The sequence below is a fragment of the Prosopis cineraria genome, unplaced genomic scaffold, assembly GCF_029017545.1.
Source record: "Prosopis cineraria cultivar Desert tree isolate PC_DT_omini unplaced genomic scaffold, ASM2901754v1 PC443, whole genome shotgun sequence".
NCBI lineage: Eukaryota > Viridiplantae > Streptophyta > Magnoliopsida > Fabales > Fabaceae > Prosopis > Prosopis cineraria.
In genome coordinates, this window is record NW_026555768.1 from 28954 (window position 1) to 50422 (window position 21469).

The 21469-nt window shown below is 30.8% G+C and overlaps 2 protein-coding genes across 2 annotated transcripts; both read left to right on the forward strand.

Annotated features, from left to right (window-relative positions):
- Positions 1–9041: 9041 nt before the first annotated feature.
- Positions 9042–11149, forward strand: LOC129297123 (uncharacterized). Its single transcript, XM_054935493.1, has 2 exons — positions 9042–9173; positions 10672–11149. Exon 2 carries the CDS (start codon positions 10672–10674, stop codon positions 11020–11022), a length of 351 nt encoding a protein of 116 aa, XP_054791468.1. The 5' UTR covers positions 9042–9173; the 3' UTR covers positions 11023–11149.
- A 5407-nt stretch (positions 11150–16556) lies between these two features.
- LOC129297126 (uncharacterized) lies at positions 16557–18607 on the forward strand. The gene is made up of 2 exons (XM_054935496.1): positions 16557–16687; positions 18147–18607. Exon 2 carries the CDS (start codon positions 18147–18149, stop codon positions 18498–18500), a length of 354 nt encoding a protein of 117 aa, XP_054791471.1. The 5' UTR covers positions 16557–16687; the 3' UTR covers positions 18501–18607.
- Positions 18608–21469: the final 2862 nt, after the last annotated feature.

Below are 21469 nucleotides of genomic sequence, written 5' to 3' on the forward strand. Positions count from 1 at the left end.
TGTTGCAAAAATTGCTAATAAACCTTATTATATCTCTTAGTTACTATTTAATTTATGCTTTTGTTTAAATTTCTTTATCCTTAATTTTTTTATGACCTTGCTAAATTTATTAAAGTTTTTTATAGTGTGAACTTAATTATCTATTTTTGTTAACTATATGAATAATGTTTTTTGTATAAACTAATTGTATATTTACTAAAAAAAATTTGTATCTATATCGTTGGATATATAAGAGATTTTATTTTACACACACACACACACACACACTAAAATGTGGTGCTTTCTATTTTTCAAAAAAAAAAAACGAGATAGGTAGTGTTTCCTTTATAGAAAATGCCATCTCTTGCCTTTTTTTAAATAAAGGGAAGGAAATGCCACATGTCTTCCCTTTTATTTTTAAAAAAGAAAGTAAAGAGCTGGCATTTCTTCAAGACACCACCACTATTGCTAGCTTCTTGTGGTATTTCATTAATTAATGAAACACTAATCAATGAAATGCCACTTAAGATCTAAAATAGTATTAAATCTTATAATATTTTATAAATGTCACGAAACTAAAATCTTAAACACCGATAAAGCCCATTTCTATAGTAATAAATGTAAGGCATTGAGGGTGGTTTAGAAGAGAGTAAAGGTTTGGTGGGTTTAGAAGAGGTGGTAGACACATGCTTAGGCTTAGAATCTCTTTCCTTGGCAACCTTAGGTCTGAATTTCCCAACACTCCTTTTCTTTCTTATCACTGGTTGTCCCTTATGCTTGTTTTTACCCAAATCCATTGCTAGTTCTTTGCCCTTTCTCATTAATTTTTTTTTGTACTTGCAATTTAGAAGTAAAGCTCAAAATCTCATTATTTTTCTCCCCTTTTTTTGTCATCATCAAGTGGCTTGGGAGATACATCAATTAGAGTGAATAGATTAGAAGGTAAAGTAATAGGAGTCATAGGACCTATAGCCTTTACCTTTACTTCTAACTCTTCCCAGGTTGGCCAATGAGAAAATTGATGTGAAAGTTTGATGATTTCTTCGAGGCTAGCAAAGTTATTAAAGGTTGAGGATTGTCAAATACCTTGCTATTTTTCTGCATTAAATTCAAAAAGAGAGTTATAATAGGAACACCTGAAGGTTGGATAGGAGTGATCATTTCCAAATTAGGTTAGGAGTGACTTCTTCCATATCAAAATTTGCATTTCCTTGTGTTTGAGCAATTGCAGTCACTGTATCAAAACTAAAATATATACCCACTAAACCTTCTTTATCCTTAGTTGTTCAACCAGTACTAGTTCTTGCTCATCTTGTTTCTTAATTGGCTACTCAGCTTCTTTATTAGAGATACTAAAGTCCTTGTGACCCTCAAATTCTTCAAGATCCTTCTTCTTGGAGTCTTAAGAGGAGGTCTCAGTTGTGTGCACAGAGACATGCTTAGAACTAAGTATTTGATGGTAGTTTGCCCTAAGCATTATTTTAATTTCCTTCAGAGGCTCTCTTAAGCTGCTAACTTGATCTATAAGTATATTAACATCAGATTTAAGATTTTATAACTCAAATTTGTATCCTTCATTTAGCCTCTCTAAACACATAGTGAACACTTCAGTTAGAGTTTTGAACCTTCTATCTAGCCATGTCACTGTGTAAGCATCCATGTAAGGCATAGGTTTTTCTTCTTGAGTAGGCCTAGAAGTGTCAAGCATAGAAAATTTTAGGTCTATCCTTCTCCTCTTGTTAGCAAGGGACTATATAAATGAACTAGGGGCAGTTGGAGAAGTAGAGAAGGAAGCTTTCCCTTGACCTTCTTTTCCCACGAGAAGTTGCATTTTCTTCAAGGTAGTATAAACCATAATATCAACATAAGTAATCTTCTTCCCATCTTCTAGTTATTTGATCTTTTGATCATCTAGAATCTTAAAGATGAGAGATCCGCACAATAGGGACTTCCTAGCCCCGTTATGATCCAAGGAGACTAACAACCTCATTTTCTCTAAGATTATTGTAGCAATATTGGTCTTCATCCCCTTAATCATAGTAATTAGATAGATGTAGTCTTCCTGAGTCAAGTATCGAATCCAATTTGCTTACCTAAGATGACTCTAGTTAAGATATGATGAAGAAGTATGTGGATAGCAAGTATAATAGCTGGCTTAGTTACGGGTAGATCAATTGGCTCCTAAGTAGGTACCAAAGTCTTCTACATTATTGGCTTGGTGAAGTTGAAATTAGATCATCTCATTATTAACCTATCAATAGACAAATCTAGTAGCTTGATTAGATAACCTTCTATCATGTCAAACCCTTAGTCTTTGATTTTTGCCCTTAATATTCTCCCATCATCAAAGAGATACATAAAGTCATAGAAGGGTCTTATAACATCTTCACACATGGGATAGTTAAGCTCAAGCAACTTCATATAGGGTTCAACATAAAACATTGTAAGAAATTATAATAATAAAAATAAAACCAATTTAAGGGTTAATTTGTTTTCTTTTAACTACATATACATGCCAATTATCAATATACTTTATATATTAGATTATTTTGAGAGATAATTTGTGTTTTAAAACTTAAAAGACTCATGATAATTTAAGAAAATATAAGGGACTAAATCAATAAAAAAATTAAATTTGAGGGATCAAATCAAAAATTAAAGCAAACTTGAGGGACTAAAAGCTATCACTTAAAGGTAGTTTTTAAAATCATCTTAAAAAATAAGTTTAAAAAACAAAAATTGAAAACAAAATCAAACTGGGCCTAAATTTTTCCAACTTGCATACCTATTTTATGATTCCCAACTTTTTTTATGAAATATTTCCAACTAGTGTTAAAAGGTGCCGACATTTGGTACTCAACAATGCCTCGAACGTGATTATCTCTAATAGGAGAATATATGCAGGAAACAAAAAAAATTTTTTACATCTAATATAGACAACTAAATTTGGCATTTAATCAATATAATGAAGAATCTAACTTTTGCATATGACATATACAATGAGTTTTTTTTCAATATATCTCCATAGCCAATAGCTGTGAGAATAATCCCTTAAGGAATTTTAATTAGTACTATTTAAAGGGTTGTTCTCTCACAACCAATGCTCTCCATACACACTTTCAAGAATTGTACATTGAAATGATGCTTAAATGACTTGAACTCTAACATCCAAATTTTTAATTAGGAATCTAACTTGAGAAATCAAAGCTAATTGAGGTAATTATATGTTAATAAGTTAATTAGGCTTGTAATCATATGTGAAATTGGGCTTGTGAATGAGTTTTGGGGTGTAGAAGACCAAAATGGGTGTCTGAGTCTAAAATTAGGCCCAACACCATGGCCTTGTGGCTAATTGCCACCTCAGTGCTATAAACCTCAGCACATGTGTCAAAAATCAAACAAAATGAAAACATAGAAATATAAGGAAAAAAGAGCATGTTTGGATACAAATTTATAAGCTCTGCTAAATTTGATGATAAGCATTCTATGGGCACGAATCTGGAGCATTAAAGGGTAGAGGTAAAGGAATATAATAGTGTATTATATAACCTTTGAAGGTTATAAGATATTAACTGTAAGAAACTCTTTTTTCATTAGGACATTAATGTTAAAGAAATCCTAAAAAGTATGAGTTTTGAATATCCCCAATGTAATATTTATAATAGCTTATGAGTTATGACCATTAAATCATGGTCTCACAAGGTAAAAAGGAATTATTAAGAAGAAAAACAAATAAAAAAGGAGAATAATGAATAAAGACCCTATAAGGAATATAATTATAGTTAACTACCACAAGGTCTTTAAATAACAATGTAGATTTTTTGTCCTTAAGTGCAAAAATAAAAATGTTTATTGACAATTACTCCCTCTAGTTCCTATTATAAGGAACATTCAACAACCTCACTAGAATTAAGAAGTGGTAGCTAAATTATTAATTTTTTGAAAATATAATAAACTTTCAATTTTACTCCTATTTAAATGAAAAAATTTTAATTTTACATTGCATTTTCTCTCATAGTTAATGAATTTGCATGGATAATATTGAAAAGCATAATTAATAGCCCATAGTACCTCTGTGATACTAGAGGCATAGCAGTAGTTTTTACTATATTAGACAAGGAAAACCTTACGGCCATGTGTTGATTAATTCTATAGAAAGTAAAGGGGCCATGTCTGCATCGTAGTATATGACGTCAGCAAAATTCATGATTCTCGTGAAGGGCTTATCTTCTACCCAAACTACCTTTACCTCCTCTCCTTTCCACATGAGAAGCATTTGATAAAGGGAGGAAGGAACATACTTGTTGGTGTGAATCAAATATTGGTCTAACAAGGCTTCATATTGTGTTGTAATGCTAATTACAAAAAAGGCCGCAAGAGATTATTTGGATCCAATGTCTACTTGTAATGGTAGTGCACTTAAAACCTCAAAGCTGTCCATATAAGTCCTACCACGGATACTTTTATGGAAATTAGATCTTATTCTTTCACCCCATCCTAAGCATTACTCAATCTGACAATATGTTGACTATTAACCTCTAGAATTTCATATCATGTAAGCATATTTTCCTTTGATTTTTGATATATTTTGGAACAATTATACATATTTTGAATACTCAAGTTAGAAAAATGTGCATGTTGTTTTGGAAATTCAAACTATGCTCTATTTTGGTATTTTGAAGCTACATTATTGATATTTTAGTTTAAGGTTTGGTTGGAAGCATTTATGGACTTTTGTTAATGCTTTTGAAAGATTTTTAGATGAAGAAATCAAGTACATAAAGGCTAAGTTTCATTAACAGTGAAAACAATGCAAAATTACTAAAGTCATCCTAAAGTTGTGACTTTTGATGCAACAACAAAATGAAACGTTTTATTTAGCTAATAAAGTTAGGATTTTAGAGTAGATATGACTAGTTTTTGACTTTGGCCACCATTCTAGACTTCTTGGGAGTATTTAGGAGCTTTGGGTGTGCTAAGGCATGAATTTTGGTGGAGATTGAGCTTGGGTTTGAAGATTGAAAGAGATTTTGGCTTCATATCTTGGTCATTCTTCTTCATTCTCTTTCCTTTCCTTTTGTTCAATGTTAGTGCTCATATATTTATATTTTCTCATGGGTTTTATGAACATTTGTAGTTAAACCCTTGATTCTAGGATTATTTTATACCTTTTGTATGGATAAAATACTTATGCCCCTTTGTATTTATGATGAATGATGTGATTATGTTGATTTTACCCCATAATTAATGCTTCTAATTGATTGGCCATCAATTAGATTATTGGCTTCACTTGATTAATGTTTAAGAGAGCTAGGTTGAGTGTAGAACTTGATTTAAATTGCATGAAAACTTGAAGTTTACAAATTAAATGGATGGTTTTGTTAATGAGGTAGAGATACACTCATTAACCTCACAGTCACATAGGATTTGCAAGGAACATTAGAATTTAATTAGTTAATTAAGAGACTAAGGGATTAATTAAACTAAACACCTACTTAGAGACTTGAGAGAGCACTTGTGGGTAATTTAATATCCTTCACTAGCATAATTCATTATTAAGAGCAAATATATTAGGGGTTAATTAAGTATTCTTGAATTATAAAGGGAGATGAATAATCATAAGCCTTATTACTTTTAAAAAGTCTTGATTCATTCTCTTTTCTTTATTTTATAGTGTTAATTTAGTTTGAAAAATCATGTTTACCAAATTATGTTTGCCTCAATTTAATTGAATTCACTAAATCTTTTATTTGATCATTGTTTTTTAAACAAATCTCCATGAAAATGATACTCTACTCATACTTTATTACTTGTCACAGCCACACACTTGCAGAGCTCAATATTGACTGCTAAGCCATTATCAACTAATACTCTCATCATAAGTTTACTATCAAAGTGAGCTTTGAAGTACCAAGGCTTTAAGTATTAAGTCATCTCATAGCTGGTTTTTCTAGGATAGCCCAGTTGGGCTTCCCTTCTCTGGCTTATAGTGTAATTTGACACAAGAGATATGACTCTATGTTTTCTAATTACAATGTTTCCTGTGTTTCAAATGATTTAGATTCTTCATCCCTTGGTTCGATAAGAAAATATTGATACATGCTATTTCATTTTCCATCCGCATCAATGGTTACTACCTTATCTTGATCACGTGTAACTTGTCCTAAGCCCTATGGCCTATTCTTTTGCTAAATTGCAAAAGGAGTGTTAAAGAGACTATACAGTAGAGGTTTAAGGGTATCTCTCTTATATTAATGCTTCTGGTTTGTTTTTTCTCATCTTCATTCTCATTTTCTCCCTCCTCATCCTAATCTTCTATTGACTTCTTTTTAAACTTGCTTGATTCTTACCCATTGGTGTTCTCTTGAAATATTTCCCTTTGTCCCTCTAGATATCTCTAGGCAACCCACTTAAGTTGAAGGCATCATTGCTGAGTATGTGTTAAAATACCTAGGAATTTTTGGTGCCTTACAATCTTCCATTACTAGGGCGACACATCAATAGGTGGAACGACATACCTACTCTTATTCTTGATAGGCTTTGGCTTTGAAGGGAGCTCTTGAGTGATTTTTTATTCGAGTTCCTCCATATGTTGTCCTCCTAAGCCCACATCCCATCCTGAAGGCTTACCCCTGAATTGTTCCCCTGCACCAAGTAAGGCTAAGTATTTATTAAAGTAATGAAATTTTCCTAAAGGTTTACCCAAGCAATCTCACACCACTTTGAATTTCTCTGAGATCTCCATGAGTTTCCCTTCTAGGCCTATATCCTAACCTGAAGGTTTGCCTCTATATGATTTCATTACATCAAGTATGTCACTATGATCAATCCCACCTATAGGTTCCCTTAGGTGGTCCCATACTAATTTAGCCTTTTCTTATCTCCTTTCATCTCTGAGACATTCCAAGGCTGTCTATTCCCTTGTTTTCTTTGCCTCCCATCATATTTCCTAGCTTTTCATTTATTAGGGCCTATATATCTCTACCATATTGACAATGGCAAATGGTGGGAATGGATCTTGATCCACTACCATTTATTCTTCCTTTCCTGAAAACTTTAATATGCCTTTATTAATTTGAGCCTAACAGATGTTTATTACTAAAGCCACAGTAATAAACATCTGTTAGGCTTTCAAGAGGTAGATTACACCTTGCCCTCAATCTCTTAAATCTCATAGATATTGAACAATTGCTTCTCTTGTCCGCTGAGTCAGCTGGCAGAGTTCTACGATGTTAACTTTAGGTTCTGCCTTATAGAACTATACATGAAATTTTTATTCCATTTGAAAACAAGTAAGTGCCGAGTTACAAGATAACATAGTATACCAAGTAAAGGCTAGACTTATGAGGGAGTTCAAGAATAACCTCAGCTTTAAGCTGTCAAAGTTATCATAATTGGTGATTTCACTATATTGGATAGTGAATTTGCCAATGTGTTCTAGTGTTGATTGTGTCCCATCTCCTAAAAACAAAGTAAAATCAAGGATTCTATAGCTTCTAGGATAAGAGTTGTCTCGATCTATGTGTCCAAGGTATGGTTTCATGAACGTAGGCCGACCAATTGGTCTTAGCCTAGGCCCATGTATGTCTTATATGACATCCCTAAGAGCTTCTTTTATCACCAATTGATTTCATTTTTTTGTTATATCTTTCTAGGATGGCTCCCATACCCCTCAGGCCACCTATGTTTGGTTTAGGTGTGTGGCCTTAAAGGCTTATGTTTGGATTGCCTCCTGATGGTTGTCCTCCAGGAAGCCTAAATTTTAAGCATGCTTTAGGAGGTCTTCCACCTAGTAATATGGCTATGTTTCTCTTCCTTTCATGAAAAGCCTTCATCATCATTTGCTGAGACTCCTTTTCTCTGCATTTGGATGTTTTTAGAGCAAGAGAGAGAGTAAAGAATTTCTAATTTTTTTCTATTTTCTTATCCATACAGTTCTGAATTCCTCATAGCACTTCTATTATAGGACCATTAGATATGATCAGTGGGTTAACATGTTCATTTCCTGCTTTTGAACTAGGACTTGTGCTATTACTACTTGTTGTCATTAGCACTATGTGCTAACAATGTCCAACTACCTTAGCATCAAGCATTAATGGTTCTAAAACTACAGGTGCAAAGCTTTCTTTTGGCTCATTAGAACCAGTACCTATTTCATCAATCTTCTTGTCTTTTCTCGTCCTTAGCATCTTTTTAAACAGAGTCCCATCAGTTGTGTCACAAATTGTTCCCTACAAACAACAAAAACTACTAGGCATACTAGAAATGTCGAGTCTAAAAAGATAACAAAGGGTCCCTAATCTCCCTTACTATTATTTACCTAGATGTAAAGTTGCAACGAGATTGAAATAACAAGTGTTTGGTTACTAAAGTATGCAAGATGCAAGATCATAGAGGTTACAAAGCTAATGATGCTAAAAACTATTTGAAAATACAAACTGAAATGCTAAAAGTGAATATTAAGAATCGATGGTTCTTGAAGGATGTTACTGCTTGATTTTTTGTGTTACTATTCTCGTATTTATAGCGTGTGTAGGCCATCATTAGCTGTTTATAACTACCAGCCATTCTTTCAAAATATCTGTGGATGAAGGTCACAATACTGGAAGATTCAAGCCCCCTTGAGATAATGGTTTCATGTAAGGCAACAACCTAGATAGAGGTTCCAAGTCTTCAGAGATTCTAGGACCCATGTTGACTTAGTCAAGTCATTTTACCATGATGTAGACCATCCTTATCATTATTGAATCTCTTATTGAGCCTGACACTTCATTCACTCAGTCCAATTCTTGCTATAGCTGTTGTGTCTTTTTGAATAGACATCATCTTAGTTTTAACCCAAACACATTTTAAAATTTTTTGATACAAAAGTCTCTAGACACTTCAGTGAAATTATGACATTTTAAGTGATCAAATTGTCATTATAATTTGGGAGGATTTTATTATCATTTTTTTTTTCATTTTATGCTTTTAGTTTCTTTTTTATTACGCACTTGAGGACACACTCTTTTTGCTTTAATTAATGGATGGCATAATAATAATTATTGGCACAACTTTATGACTTTTAAAGTCACGCTCCTGGATCAGTTTCTTCGACGGCTCTGTTTTAGTTTCTCTCGCGGTTCTCTTCGCCCCTCCGTCCCTCTCGTCGCTCCCTCAACTTGCTCTCACTTTCATGTTCCGGTGACGGTGAGGTATATCTCTTTCACCCTCATCTCGCTCATTCTCAGCTTCGTCTTAATCTCTGAGATCTTGCCTCTTTTCATATTTGGGAATTTATATGTCCTCTTCACCGGAAAGAAGAAATGCTTTCTGTGATCTGGGAATTAGTTTCAAACATGATGAACTGGGGAATTTGAATCGTGTGCGATCGTTAAGATCAGTGTGGGTTGGGCTTGCTATGATTATGGTTTCTCCTGTTGGCTTAGGATCGTTTTAATTTATAACGAGTCTCATGCTTATCTTCATTAATCTCGAACTCCATCACTTTTTGTGATTTATTGTGTGAGGAATGAACTTTATCACGTGGGTTAATTTCTATGCTCTCTGGATTTGTTATCCATTAAGCACTAACAATGAACAATATAATTTGTAAAGAGCTTGATTGGACTCGTAATTAAGTTATTGTTGGTGACGGCAAAAATATGTTGATACTTCACATCATGCAATTCTTTTATTTGTCATTAGTAATCTTATGCCTGCCATAGTGGATATCTTTTTTTTTTTTTTGGAGAATTCAATTCCACCAAAATTGGCGGAACTGATTTTTCATAGAATCCACCTTTTCCCTCACTTCCTTTTTAAAAAAAAATGAAGCATTTGAAAATGGAGCATTAAATGGACCTCCAAAATAGAAAAAGTACACTAAAAAAATTATTATCGATTAAATCCTTAAAATTGTGCAATAATTTATAACCCTTCTTCCAAAATTTAGAAATAGTGTTTTTTTATAAATGAACGCATTTTATATTGTAGCTATAAATTTTTAAAGGAGGATTATAGATTTTGGTGGGAAACTTATAAATTATCACACTATTAAATTTTTTATAAGGTACTTGTGTGTATTTTTTGGTCATTTTTTGTAATTTTTGAGTTAACTAATGGTCAAATTAACTTTTTTAACAATAGGGTGCAAAATTATACTTATTTAGATTAGACGGAAACTAAATATAGTGAAGATTTAATTTTTTGTTTTTAAAAGAACCCCGACTAATAGTAAATAAGTTATACTAGTGGATTTAAAGTGTCAAAAGAAAAGGGGAGAAAATAATTTGACCAAAAAATATGAAAATACAAGGATAGAAAAAGAAAAAAGAAAAGGAAAAAAAAATAATAGCATTTAAAAATAAACAAATAAAGAAAGAAAGAAAGAAACAATGATAAGATTTTATTCAAATTTTAAAGGGAAAATTACATCACATTTAAGTTCAAGACATCAAACTCTCTCAAATGAATAGTTGAGGGGCAAAAATGCCCTTTAACCCATGAATTTATTTATATTTTGTTTGAGTTGTTTCTGCAGACATTTAATCAATAAAATTATTTTATATTTCAGATTTTATCTTTTAGTGTATGTCGATACATCTATCTCAACATTTTCATATTTGTTACTCCAATGTTATGCTCATATTGTCCCTCTAAAACCCAATAAAATTACTTTGTGTCTGGGGCTAATTGTCATTCTTATGGTAGATGGAAGAAGCTGATTCAAAGATGTGGCCCGAGTTAATGGCTAAAGCTTTGGTAGATACTATAGATAAACTTCATGAGTTGAGTGAAGCACTTGCAGCATGGACTGAAGTACATAAGGCAAAAGCTGAGAGATATAAAGGTGAGATAAGTAAGGAGACCACTTCTTCGTCGGATTATTCTCTTGCCAAGTGTGTGATTGCTCTTGAGGAGATGGGGTACGTCCATGAAGATAGTTATGTGAAAGCCTTGAAAACCTTGAAGGACGACCCTGGATGGAGAGAAATTTTTCTTACCATGACTCGTGACAAGAAAAAGCGATGGCTACGTCTTAATGAAAATAGATGCTTATGAGTCTTTATTTTGTTATTGAACTTTATGACAATGCCATTAAATTTGTGAGCTTGGGTTGGTGAGGTCTTACGAGCCTTTATTCTGTCATTGAACGTTTATGGTTATTATGTCATTAAACTTGAGAGTTTGTTCTTCTTTTTTTTTTTAATGAGAAATGTAGCCAAGCCCAAAATCTAATTTATTAAGTTATCAATGACCCAAGGGCGTGCACAATCCCAAAAAAAAAAAAACTAACATCTTGATGCAGGCATTACAAGTATTCTTTCATATGTTTGGATGTGCAAAAGAAAATATGGACAAAAAAAAAAAAAATGAGCAAATATTACATGATCGTAATGCCATTATGTCAAAACATATCATATACATAATCATCTTTATAAAATTAAATTGAAAGCAAAAACTATATTAAAATTAACAACGTCAAATTAATTTAAAATTAAATTACTTTTTAAAGATGTGTTTTTAAATTATATTTTAAAATCAAATAATTTAATAATTGTATATTATTTTTACATTTAAAAAATAGAAACGAAATGCATCAACCCCAAAACCATGCTATACAATACATGGACCTCAACAAGACTTATAACCTCTATTCTCACTTTTTTTTTTTTAACAAGGGAGAGAGAGGAGGGTAGATAATGTCAAAAATTTTACTCCCAAGATCTTTTCACTTTTGAAGAGAAAATGTGATGGATCCCACACTCCATTTTTTTTCTCACTTTTTTTCCTTCTACTTTTCCTTCATCATCCAAATAAGTTAAAAGTTATTTTCTCTCCTAATTTTGTTAAAAATTGTGCCCTAGGCCAATTATTGTATTTTGAATATTGTGTTTTATTAAAAATTTCTCTTTATTATTATTTGCATGTTCTTATGATAATCATTTCTTTGGATAAATCATGGTGATTGAGATTTAGATGAACATAATGCATTATTTATAATAATTTTTGTTCCTTTAGGTGATATTATAATTTCTCTTTTGAAGCCATCAATTAATTTGATTTTGCCCACTATGGTATTAATGCTTCCATTCCTTATTATTAAATAAGAAAGATATTTTTTATCTTTAAGTATGGTGTTCATTGTAACACTATTTATGAGGCATATATCTTCATTCTTGTGTCTGATGAAAGCAAGGAATAATTAAAATAATAACTTTATAAAATGAAATTTATTCCAAGCAATAATGTTTTTATTGCAAGAAAACAAGAAAGCTAAATGAAAACATACATAAAATGTAATCCAAGTTGTTCTAATTAATTTTCAACCAAAATTTTCTAAACCTAATTTTTAAAGAAATCAACCACCTCCAAGTTTGTCATAGCATCAAGGCCCTTAGTATTATCTAACTCATTGATATCATCATTCTTGTATGCAAAATTTGCCTCAAAATTATCATTTTGAAAATTTGCTTCTACATTATTTGAATTCTTTTTTATGAAGACTTGATGAAGCTTTATTTTTCTAGATGCTCAGGCGTGCAACAAGCACATGATCAATGTCCCTTCATACCACATTGATAACATTGTATTTCAATAGTTTTTGAAGGACCATTGTTATCTCTTTTTCACCCTTCATTATTTTTCTTCTTTTGGTGGGTGTTAGGATTATAATTAGTACAATTACCACTATGATAACAGCAAGTAACATGTCCCCTGCCACAACCACGGCCACGGCTATAGTCATGACCATGGTAATTACTACATATAGTCACATTCGCTTAAGGGAATGGAGGTGATCTAGTTGGATGCATCTCATAATTTTTCATCAATAGCTCATTATTTTGTTTGGCCACAAGAAGACATGAGATTAATTCATAATACATTTTAAAACCCTTTTCACCATATTGCTATTGCAAGAGCTTATTTTAAACATGAAAAGTTGAAAATCTCTTTCTATTAAGTCATCATCAGTCATTGTCTCATCACATAATTTTAATTGAGAACTTATTTTAAAAGATGCTGAATTATATTCACTTGCATTTTTAAAAGATTGCACCCTCAAATGCATCCATTCATATTGGGCTTTAAGTAAAATTACTCTATTCTGGTTGTCATACCTTCCTTTAAGATCATTCCACAATTTTAGTGGATCTTTTATTGTTAGATAGTTTGCTTCATTTCTAAGTAAAATTATATTTCCTATACCTTTAGCATATAGGTGAATTTCAACATCCAACACTCAAGATAGATAATTCTCTCATGTAATATCAACGTAATATCAAGAACCATAAATTCAAGTGTGCAAAGATTTGCCATGATTCAAACTAAAATAACAATAACATTAGAATTATGACAACAATAATAAAATAAAGCATAGTAAATAGGGAAAATATTAACCAAGGATTCCGAGATCAATTTTATATCATTTAAAGACCAATAAATTTGAAAATTTTATTACAGTCCATTGATCCTTGGTTGATATTGATTTTGTTGCCAAAAAGGCTGAACTTCCCCTAAATTGTTATTAAGAATTTGACATACAATATATTTGATATTAATAACGCTTCATTCTCACTTTAACAAGTTCTAAATGGGCTTAGATTTACAAGTGTTGATTTTACATTAACAACAATCCATTCACCTTTTGATAAGAATAAGAACCCATTCGAGAATATCAATCTACTCTAAATTTTACGAATTGAAAAAAAAAGATAGAAGAGGCTTAGATTTACAAGTGTTGCTTTTATATTAGAGAGTAACAACAACTCATTTTAAATTTTAAATTTAAGGACTGTACTTGCAAGTGTTGGAGTGGGTAACTTGCTGGTTAATGAGAATTAAGGAGTTAAGGAGGTGAGCAAGCGAGAGCAATTAAGCGAGGGTTTGAGAATTAAGAGACCAATTTTGTTATTTCTATCTTTTTAAAAAAAATTAAGCGGGCTAACCCATAATGTGAGGAGGGCCAAAATTGACCCACATAAAAATGAACCCATTTTTTCAACCCAACCCGCCTTTTTTTTATGGGTGGCAGCAACTCAACCCATACTACTAGCTCTAATAATTTGTAAATTCCCTCTTCTTCAATAAATGCAAACTACATGGAATGAAAGTTTGTTATAAATAAATGAACTTTGAATTTTATTTACTGAGTTTTTGCTGTACATTCCATCTGGGTAACTTGTAAATTTTTCCTACTTCAAGAAGCATAAACCATGTGAACTATATGATATTAATCAATGTTTTCTTATTAACAAATGAAATTTGAATGTTATTTATAAAGTTTTTGTTGTAAATATCATCTAGGTAAGTTGCAAATTTTCTTTCCTTCAACAAGTGTAACTTACATGGACTATGTAAAATGAATAAACGTTTTGTTGTTGTTTTTTATTGCCAAAGATATTTTGTTGTTAATAAATGGACTTTGAATGTCATGTATGGATATTTCACAAATGAAAAATTCCATCTTTTTATCAAAAAAACTTAATTCCAAGAGAGACTTTTAGGCCTATAGAATTATATCAAATTTTATTGAGTTTTAAATGAAAACTAGATTTTAAACCCCATGTGATGGATGCACATAAAGTTTAACATTTATTTGATTTGAGGAGAATGAAAAGGAAGAAAATGAGAGAAAAATTTTATACATACATACATACATATATATATATATATATTAAGCCAAAAGTTAATTGCTTATGTACAAAAAAAAAGTCATAAAACTAAAACATTACAAAATACCTAAGAAGAGAAATTAAATACAGAGTAAAATAAATCTTCTTGGATGACTTGGAAATGATTATCTCAAAATTTATGGAGCAAATGATTGATGTCCAAGATTATGGTGTTGAAACTATAACCAAGAATGCCGTTGGAGAAAAAAGTTATTTATAAATGCTGTTGATTTTAGGATTAAAGGTCATTTTTACCCTTCAAATTTACCTAAAAGGTCAATAGACATCCTAAACTCAATATGGATCAATTGTATCTTTTAGCATTAAAGATTTTCCCTCTCGTCACCCTGTCATTAATTCGTAGTCTGTTCATCTTTAGTGGGCATCATATTATATTTTTTTAATATTTTTTATTATAAAATATTTGCATGCAAGGTGCCCATTGACTCTCAAGCATTAACCCAAGGAACTAAATCTTTAACGTTGAAGGATAAAAAATGATGAGCTAACAGCAGGGTGGCAAAGAAGTAAATATTTAACATTAAAGGACAAAATTGACTCATACAGGGTGCCCAGTGACCCTTTGAGTAAAGTTGAGGGACAAAAATGATCCTTAATTAACCTTTGATTTTAATGAGAGAAAGAATTTAATGAAATTAGAAAATAAAAATTAATAAAAATATATTTATATTAAGATTATAAATACCATGTTTTGTTTTTTAAATTTTTTAAAATTTAAGTTCCAATATAAACAATAATTTATTTTAGTTTATAAATTATTCATATCCATATAAATAAAAAATAGTAAAAAATGTTTTATTTTTAAACTTGTTTCTTTCACACCACATAAACAATCTGTATTACTTTAAAATTTGCTACACTCCCTCCATCCTTATATATAAGATATTGTTAGCATATTTTTTAATGAATGAGTCATTATACCTTTATTGAATTGAAAAAAAAAGATAAGTACTCTCATTAATTTATTTTAAAAAAAGATATTCATTTTTTATTTACAACAATTAAAGGCAAAATTAAAATATTACTGTACTTTTAATTAGATAATTAATTTTTATTAGTTTGTATGATTTAGTTAAATACATATTATATATAAGGATAGAGAGAGTCTATGCATATAAGGAATATAAACTAATATCGCATTTTAGTTCATATTAAGAATATAATCAAATTTCAACAGTTATCAATGAAATGATGCACAAATATCAGTTTCTCACTCAGATTGGTCAGGGAATATAAACCTTCAGCCGGTGCTTGACCCTCTCCGGCTTCTACTGATATGGATTAGCAACTTCAGCAAAAACTACAATCTTGCCATGGAGTCCTTGACAATTGCATGTGAGACCAAAGTAACAGAGTTTTTGTTGTACATTAAATTTAAAAATTCTTCTTCTTCAATAAATATAAATTGCATGAAATGTTTTTTTTATTGACAAATAAAATTTGAATGTCATTTATGGAGTTTTTGTTACAAATATCATTTAAGTGACTTGTAAACTTTCTCACCTTAAACAAATATAAATCGTGTGAACTATGTGAAATGAATAAATGTTTTGTCATTGTTTTTTAGCCAGAAATATATTTTTTATTAATAAATGAATTTGAATGTTATTTATGAATATTTCACATATAAACAATTCCATCTTTTTATAAAAGAACTTAATTTCAAGAGAGACTTTTAAACCTGTAGAATTATATCAAAGTTTATTAAGCTTTTAATAAAAATATGTTGGTTCCGTGAGCTTGCAATGAGATTCTCCTAGCAATACAGTAAACCTGCTTTTGTTTTTCATTTTATGTTTTAAATTTTTTTTTTTTTTATCACGCACTTGTTGACACACTCTTTTTACTTTAATTAATTAATGGATGGCATATAATAATTATTGGCACAACTTTATGACTTTTAAAGTCACGCTCCTCGATCAGTTTCTTCGACGACTCTGTTTTAGATTCTCTTGCGGTTCTCTTCGCGCCTCCGTCGCTCTCGTCGCTCGTTCAGCTTGCTCTCTCTTTCGTGCTCCGGTGACGGAGAGGTATATTATCTCTTTCACTCTCACTCATTCTCAGCTTCGTCTTCATCTCTGAGATCTTGCCTCTTTTCATATCTGGCCATTCATATGTCCTTTTCACCGAAAAGAAGAAATGATTTCTTGATTTGGGAATTATAAATTGGGGAATTTGAATCTGTGCGATCGTTAAGATCGGTGTGCGTTGGGCTTTTTATGATTATGCTTTGTCTTCTAGGCTTAGGATTGTTTTAACTGTATAACGAGTCTCATACTTATCTTCATTAATCTCTAACTTCATCACTTCTTGTGATTTATTCTATGAGGAATGAACTTTATCACGTGGATCAATTTCTATGCTATATGGATTTATTACCTACTAAGCAGTAACAAGTAATATGTATAGAGTTTGATTGGACTCATAGTTATATTTGTTGACAGATGTTGATACTTCACATCATGCAATTCTGTTTTTAGTCATTTGTAATCTTATGCCCCTTGGTGGCATGAAATTGAGATTAGAGAAGCGAAAGTGAAAGTGAAATCGAAATTAAAAAACCAGGTTATTTGGTATAATGGATCTTATTTTTTCAGAGAATTTGGTTTCATCAAAATTGGTGGAACTCACTCCCACGTACCCATGGAACTCACTTCTTTCCTCACTTTATTCATAAAAAATTCTTCTTCTTCCACTTTCTCTTCCACTTCCCTTCCATAAAATTTGTTCCATGTTATCAACCAGGGCATTATTGTTATGGTTAGGACAACGTAATATGTACTTATTTTTGTACTGTAAAATATCGGTATCCTATATGAAAAATGCCTTATTATGAGACCTAGAGAAAACTGATTATACTTCTGCTACTCATTTTTATGAAAAATTACTGATATGTTATATGATGCTGCTGTTAGCTACGACTTAGGACAAAGTACTTCCTTCCACGGTCCTTTCACTTCTTCTCTATTTTTAAAATATAAGTTTTCAGTCCTGTTCCCCCCTCCCCCCTTCTCTGTGATTTCTCTGTTTGGATCTTGCATTTCTCTTGTCGTTCCTCTGGGTTTTTGGTTTAGCTGATATTATAGTGGATTTGGGGGTTCTTGTTTCTTTATCCAGTCTTCTCATATGGGTAAGATTTTCTTTCAGGTGGGATTGGTATGTTTCTGAGATTATAACATTAATATGCATTCATAATTGTGGCGAAATCTCGTAGAAAATAATCACATCTTGAAACCGATTTATTCTACAGATTACTTGCATTTAGTTTTTATTTTCCCATGTTTACGTCATAATTATGTAATCCCTTAAATATCTAGGCTAGTTGTTTGAATTCGAATCTCAATCCCTCTAAAGCAAAGCCTATGTACCAAATAGGACCTTAGGGTTCCAAACAATCTTGAACCTATGGTTCAAGAGACAAATTGTGCTTCAACCCTTTAATCAATATGACTATTTTGAATTGGGGGCTAATTGTCATTCTTATGGTAGATGGAGGAAACTGATTCAAAGATGTGGCCTGAGTTAATAGCTAAAGCTTTGGTAGATACTATAGCTAAAAGTCATGAGTTGAGGGAAGCACTTGCTGCATGGACTGAAGCAACTAAGGCAAAAGCTGAGAGATATAAAGGTGAGAGAAGGAAGGAGGCCACTTCTTCGTCGTCGGATTATTCTCTTGCAAAGTGTGTGATTGCTCTTGAGGAGATGGGGGACGATGCAGAATATGGTTTTGTGGAAGCCTTGAAAATTTTGAAGAGCGACCCTGAATGGAGAGAGATTTTTCTTACCATGACTTATGACAAGAAAAAGCGATGGCTAAGTCTTGTTGAATATGGACGTTTATGAGTCTTTATGTTGTTATTGAACTTCTTGATTATGCCATCAAACTTGTGAGTTTGGGTTGGTGAGGTTTTATGAGCCTTTATTCTGTTATTCTATAAAAGTGTCTCACAATATTCTGCCACTCGTCAATTATAAGCCCGAGAGCATGCCTCAGATGCTGTATATTGTAAAGTCGTTCTGATCAATCGTTTCACGCCTTATATCCGAAACCTAAGGAGAGTCACATTACACTACGAATTTGGTGAAGTTCAAACCCGAGCTACGTCTTGCTGCTTCGCCCCCATTAACCCTCGTTTAGATAGGGGGAAAAAAAGTTAGAGGGTAAAGAAAATAGTAGATAACGCAAGAAAGAAAATATTACCACTTTTAGTATTTGGATGGGTAGAAGAAAAGAGCAAAAAAAAAAAAACAGAGAGCAAATATCACATGATCATAATAAGCTTATGCCAAAATATCATATACATAATTATATTTATTAAATTAAATTGAAAGCAAAAACTATATGAAAATTAACATCATCAAATTAATTTAAAATTAAATTAGTCATTAAAAGGAAAAATGACAATAAAATTCTTTTGAATTATATAAATAATATTTTGGTCACTTAAAATGTCATAATTTCTTTGAAATCTTTAAGAATTTTTCTGTCATTAAGGAATTAATATAAATGATCAACTTGGCCTTAATTCAAGATTTCAAATGCAAACTTGCAAATTAATGTTGCGTTCTTGTGATTTTAAGAATAAAAGTTGTAAATCTTATAATAAAACTTGTAAATGTCAATTGATATTTGTAACACTTGAGGAATATAATGAATTCAAATACGAACTTGCAAATTGTAGTTGAATTATTGTGATTTTAAAAAAAAAGTTATGAATCTTAAAAAAAAAACTGTGATTGACAATTGATATTTACAACATTGAGAATACTAAGATTTCAAATGCAAACTTGTAAATTGCTATTGAATTTTTACAATTTTAAGAAGAAAAGTTATGAATCTTAGAATAAAACTTGTGAATAACAATTGATATTTGAATTAAGGGTAATTTTTGATCATTTATTTAATTCTTTAATGATAAAAAATCTCTAGGGACTTCAAGAGAATTATGACATTTCAAGGGATCAAAATATAATTTACATAATTCAAAACATTTTATTGTCACTTTCCCTTGTTAAAATGTACTTTCATATTATATTTTAAAATCAAATAATTTAGTAAAAGTATGTGATTTTTACATTTTAAAATAGAAATGAAATGCTCAACCCCAAAACCATATCTGTACAACAGATGAACCTCAACAAGACTAATAACCTCTATTATTACCTCTCTTTATTTTTAACAATGGGGAGAGAGAGAGGAGGGTAGATAGTGTAAAATAATTTTACTCCAAAAACCTCTTCACTTTTGAAGAGAAAATGTAAAAGGTTCCACACTCCATTTTTGCCCACTTTTCTTTCTCTTATTTTTCCTTTATCATCTAAATAATTTAAAAGTTATTTTCTTTCTTATTTTCTATTGGAAATTATGCTTTAGGCTGATCATTGTATTATGAATGTGCTTTATTAAAACTTTCTCTTTATTATCATATTGTTTGCTTGTTCGCTATGATATCATTTCTTTTGATAAATCATGGTGATTAAGACTTAGATGAATATAATGCATCATTTATAATAATTTTTATTCCATAAGGATAATATTATAATTGCTCTTATAAAACTATCAATTAATTTGGTTTAATAAACACACACTCATAAATAAACATAAAATCATATAATTTAATATAGGACTAAAAAAAAAAAAGATGATATCAAATACATAAACAAAGAAGAAAAATAAGTATATCAAACTTTATAAAAATAAAAATATAAATAATAAAAAAATAAAGCAATGAATGGTTGATGAGACTAGATTAAATTAAATCACTAATCACATAATTATTTTAAATGAATAAAATGGACAAATGTAAGACCACTGTGACTAAGAAAGAGGAAAGAGAAGAAAACAAAATAATAAAATATAATGCAGCAAATGCATAAATAACAAAGTTATGAATGTTGATAGATAATAATATAAAATATAATTATATATAATATAAGAACGCACTATATCTTATTTTCAAAGCTAATTTATATTGATAATGTGTTATAAATTATAACTAATATAAAAAGTAAAGAAGAATAATACAAGACAAGAATGGGGGAGAAAATAATGGAGGAAAATTTCTTGTTCTCTTAGGTACATGCATATGCTTTGAACAATGTCTCTATTTATAGGCATCTAACTATTAAAGTCTTATTCTAGTGTTAAGAAAAAAATAAAAAAGTATATAATAGTGCCCTATGTAGCTTTGAAAGTTATAGGATATTAACTATAACTAATCCCTTCTAAACTATTCATTGGGACATTAAGAATAAGTTAATTTAAAAGGTATAAGTTATGGATATCTATGTACAATATAATATTTATAATAGGTTATGAGTTATGACTATCAAATTGTGGTCATGCAAGGTAAAAAATAATTACTAAGAGAAAGAAAAGCAAATAAAAAAGGAGACGCTACCATAGAAAATCCTCATATTTAATGCTTTTTTTTTTTCAAGTAAGGTTGCGACATATTTTAAAGCATCCTTGCTTGATGGTTTTTGAACCGTCAATTATTTAGGTATTATTTGACAATTATTTGAAAAAAAAAAACATCAAATATATGAATAAAAATCATTAGTGCAAAAAGCATATTTTGTGATAGTTGAAAACCACTTTTCATGACACAAGAAGCAGCGTAGTGGAAACGGGTATAGTTGTAAGTTTACACCTTTCGCAACAGTCACATGAAGCACTATAAAAAAAAACATAAACTTTACGTGATAGTTATAATAACAACTGTCATAAAAAGCTATCTGGCAAAGGAATTTATCAAGAACTTTTTGTGACAGTTGGGTACAAAACTGTCATGAAAAGTTCCTTTTTCACA

Bases quoted from the DNA above. Each gene is read 5' to 3' on its own strand.
- LOC129297123 (XM_054935493.1), top strand. From the start codon at position 10,672: ATGGAAGAAGCTGATTCAAAGATGTGGCCCGAGTTAATGGCTAAAGCT.
- LOC129297126 (XM_054935496.1), top strand. From the start codon at position 18,147: ATGGAGGAAACTGATTCAAAGATGTGGCCTGAGTTAATAGCTAAAGCT.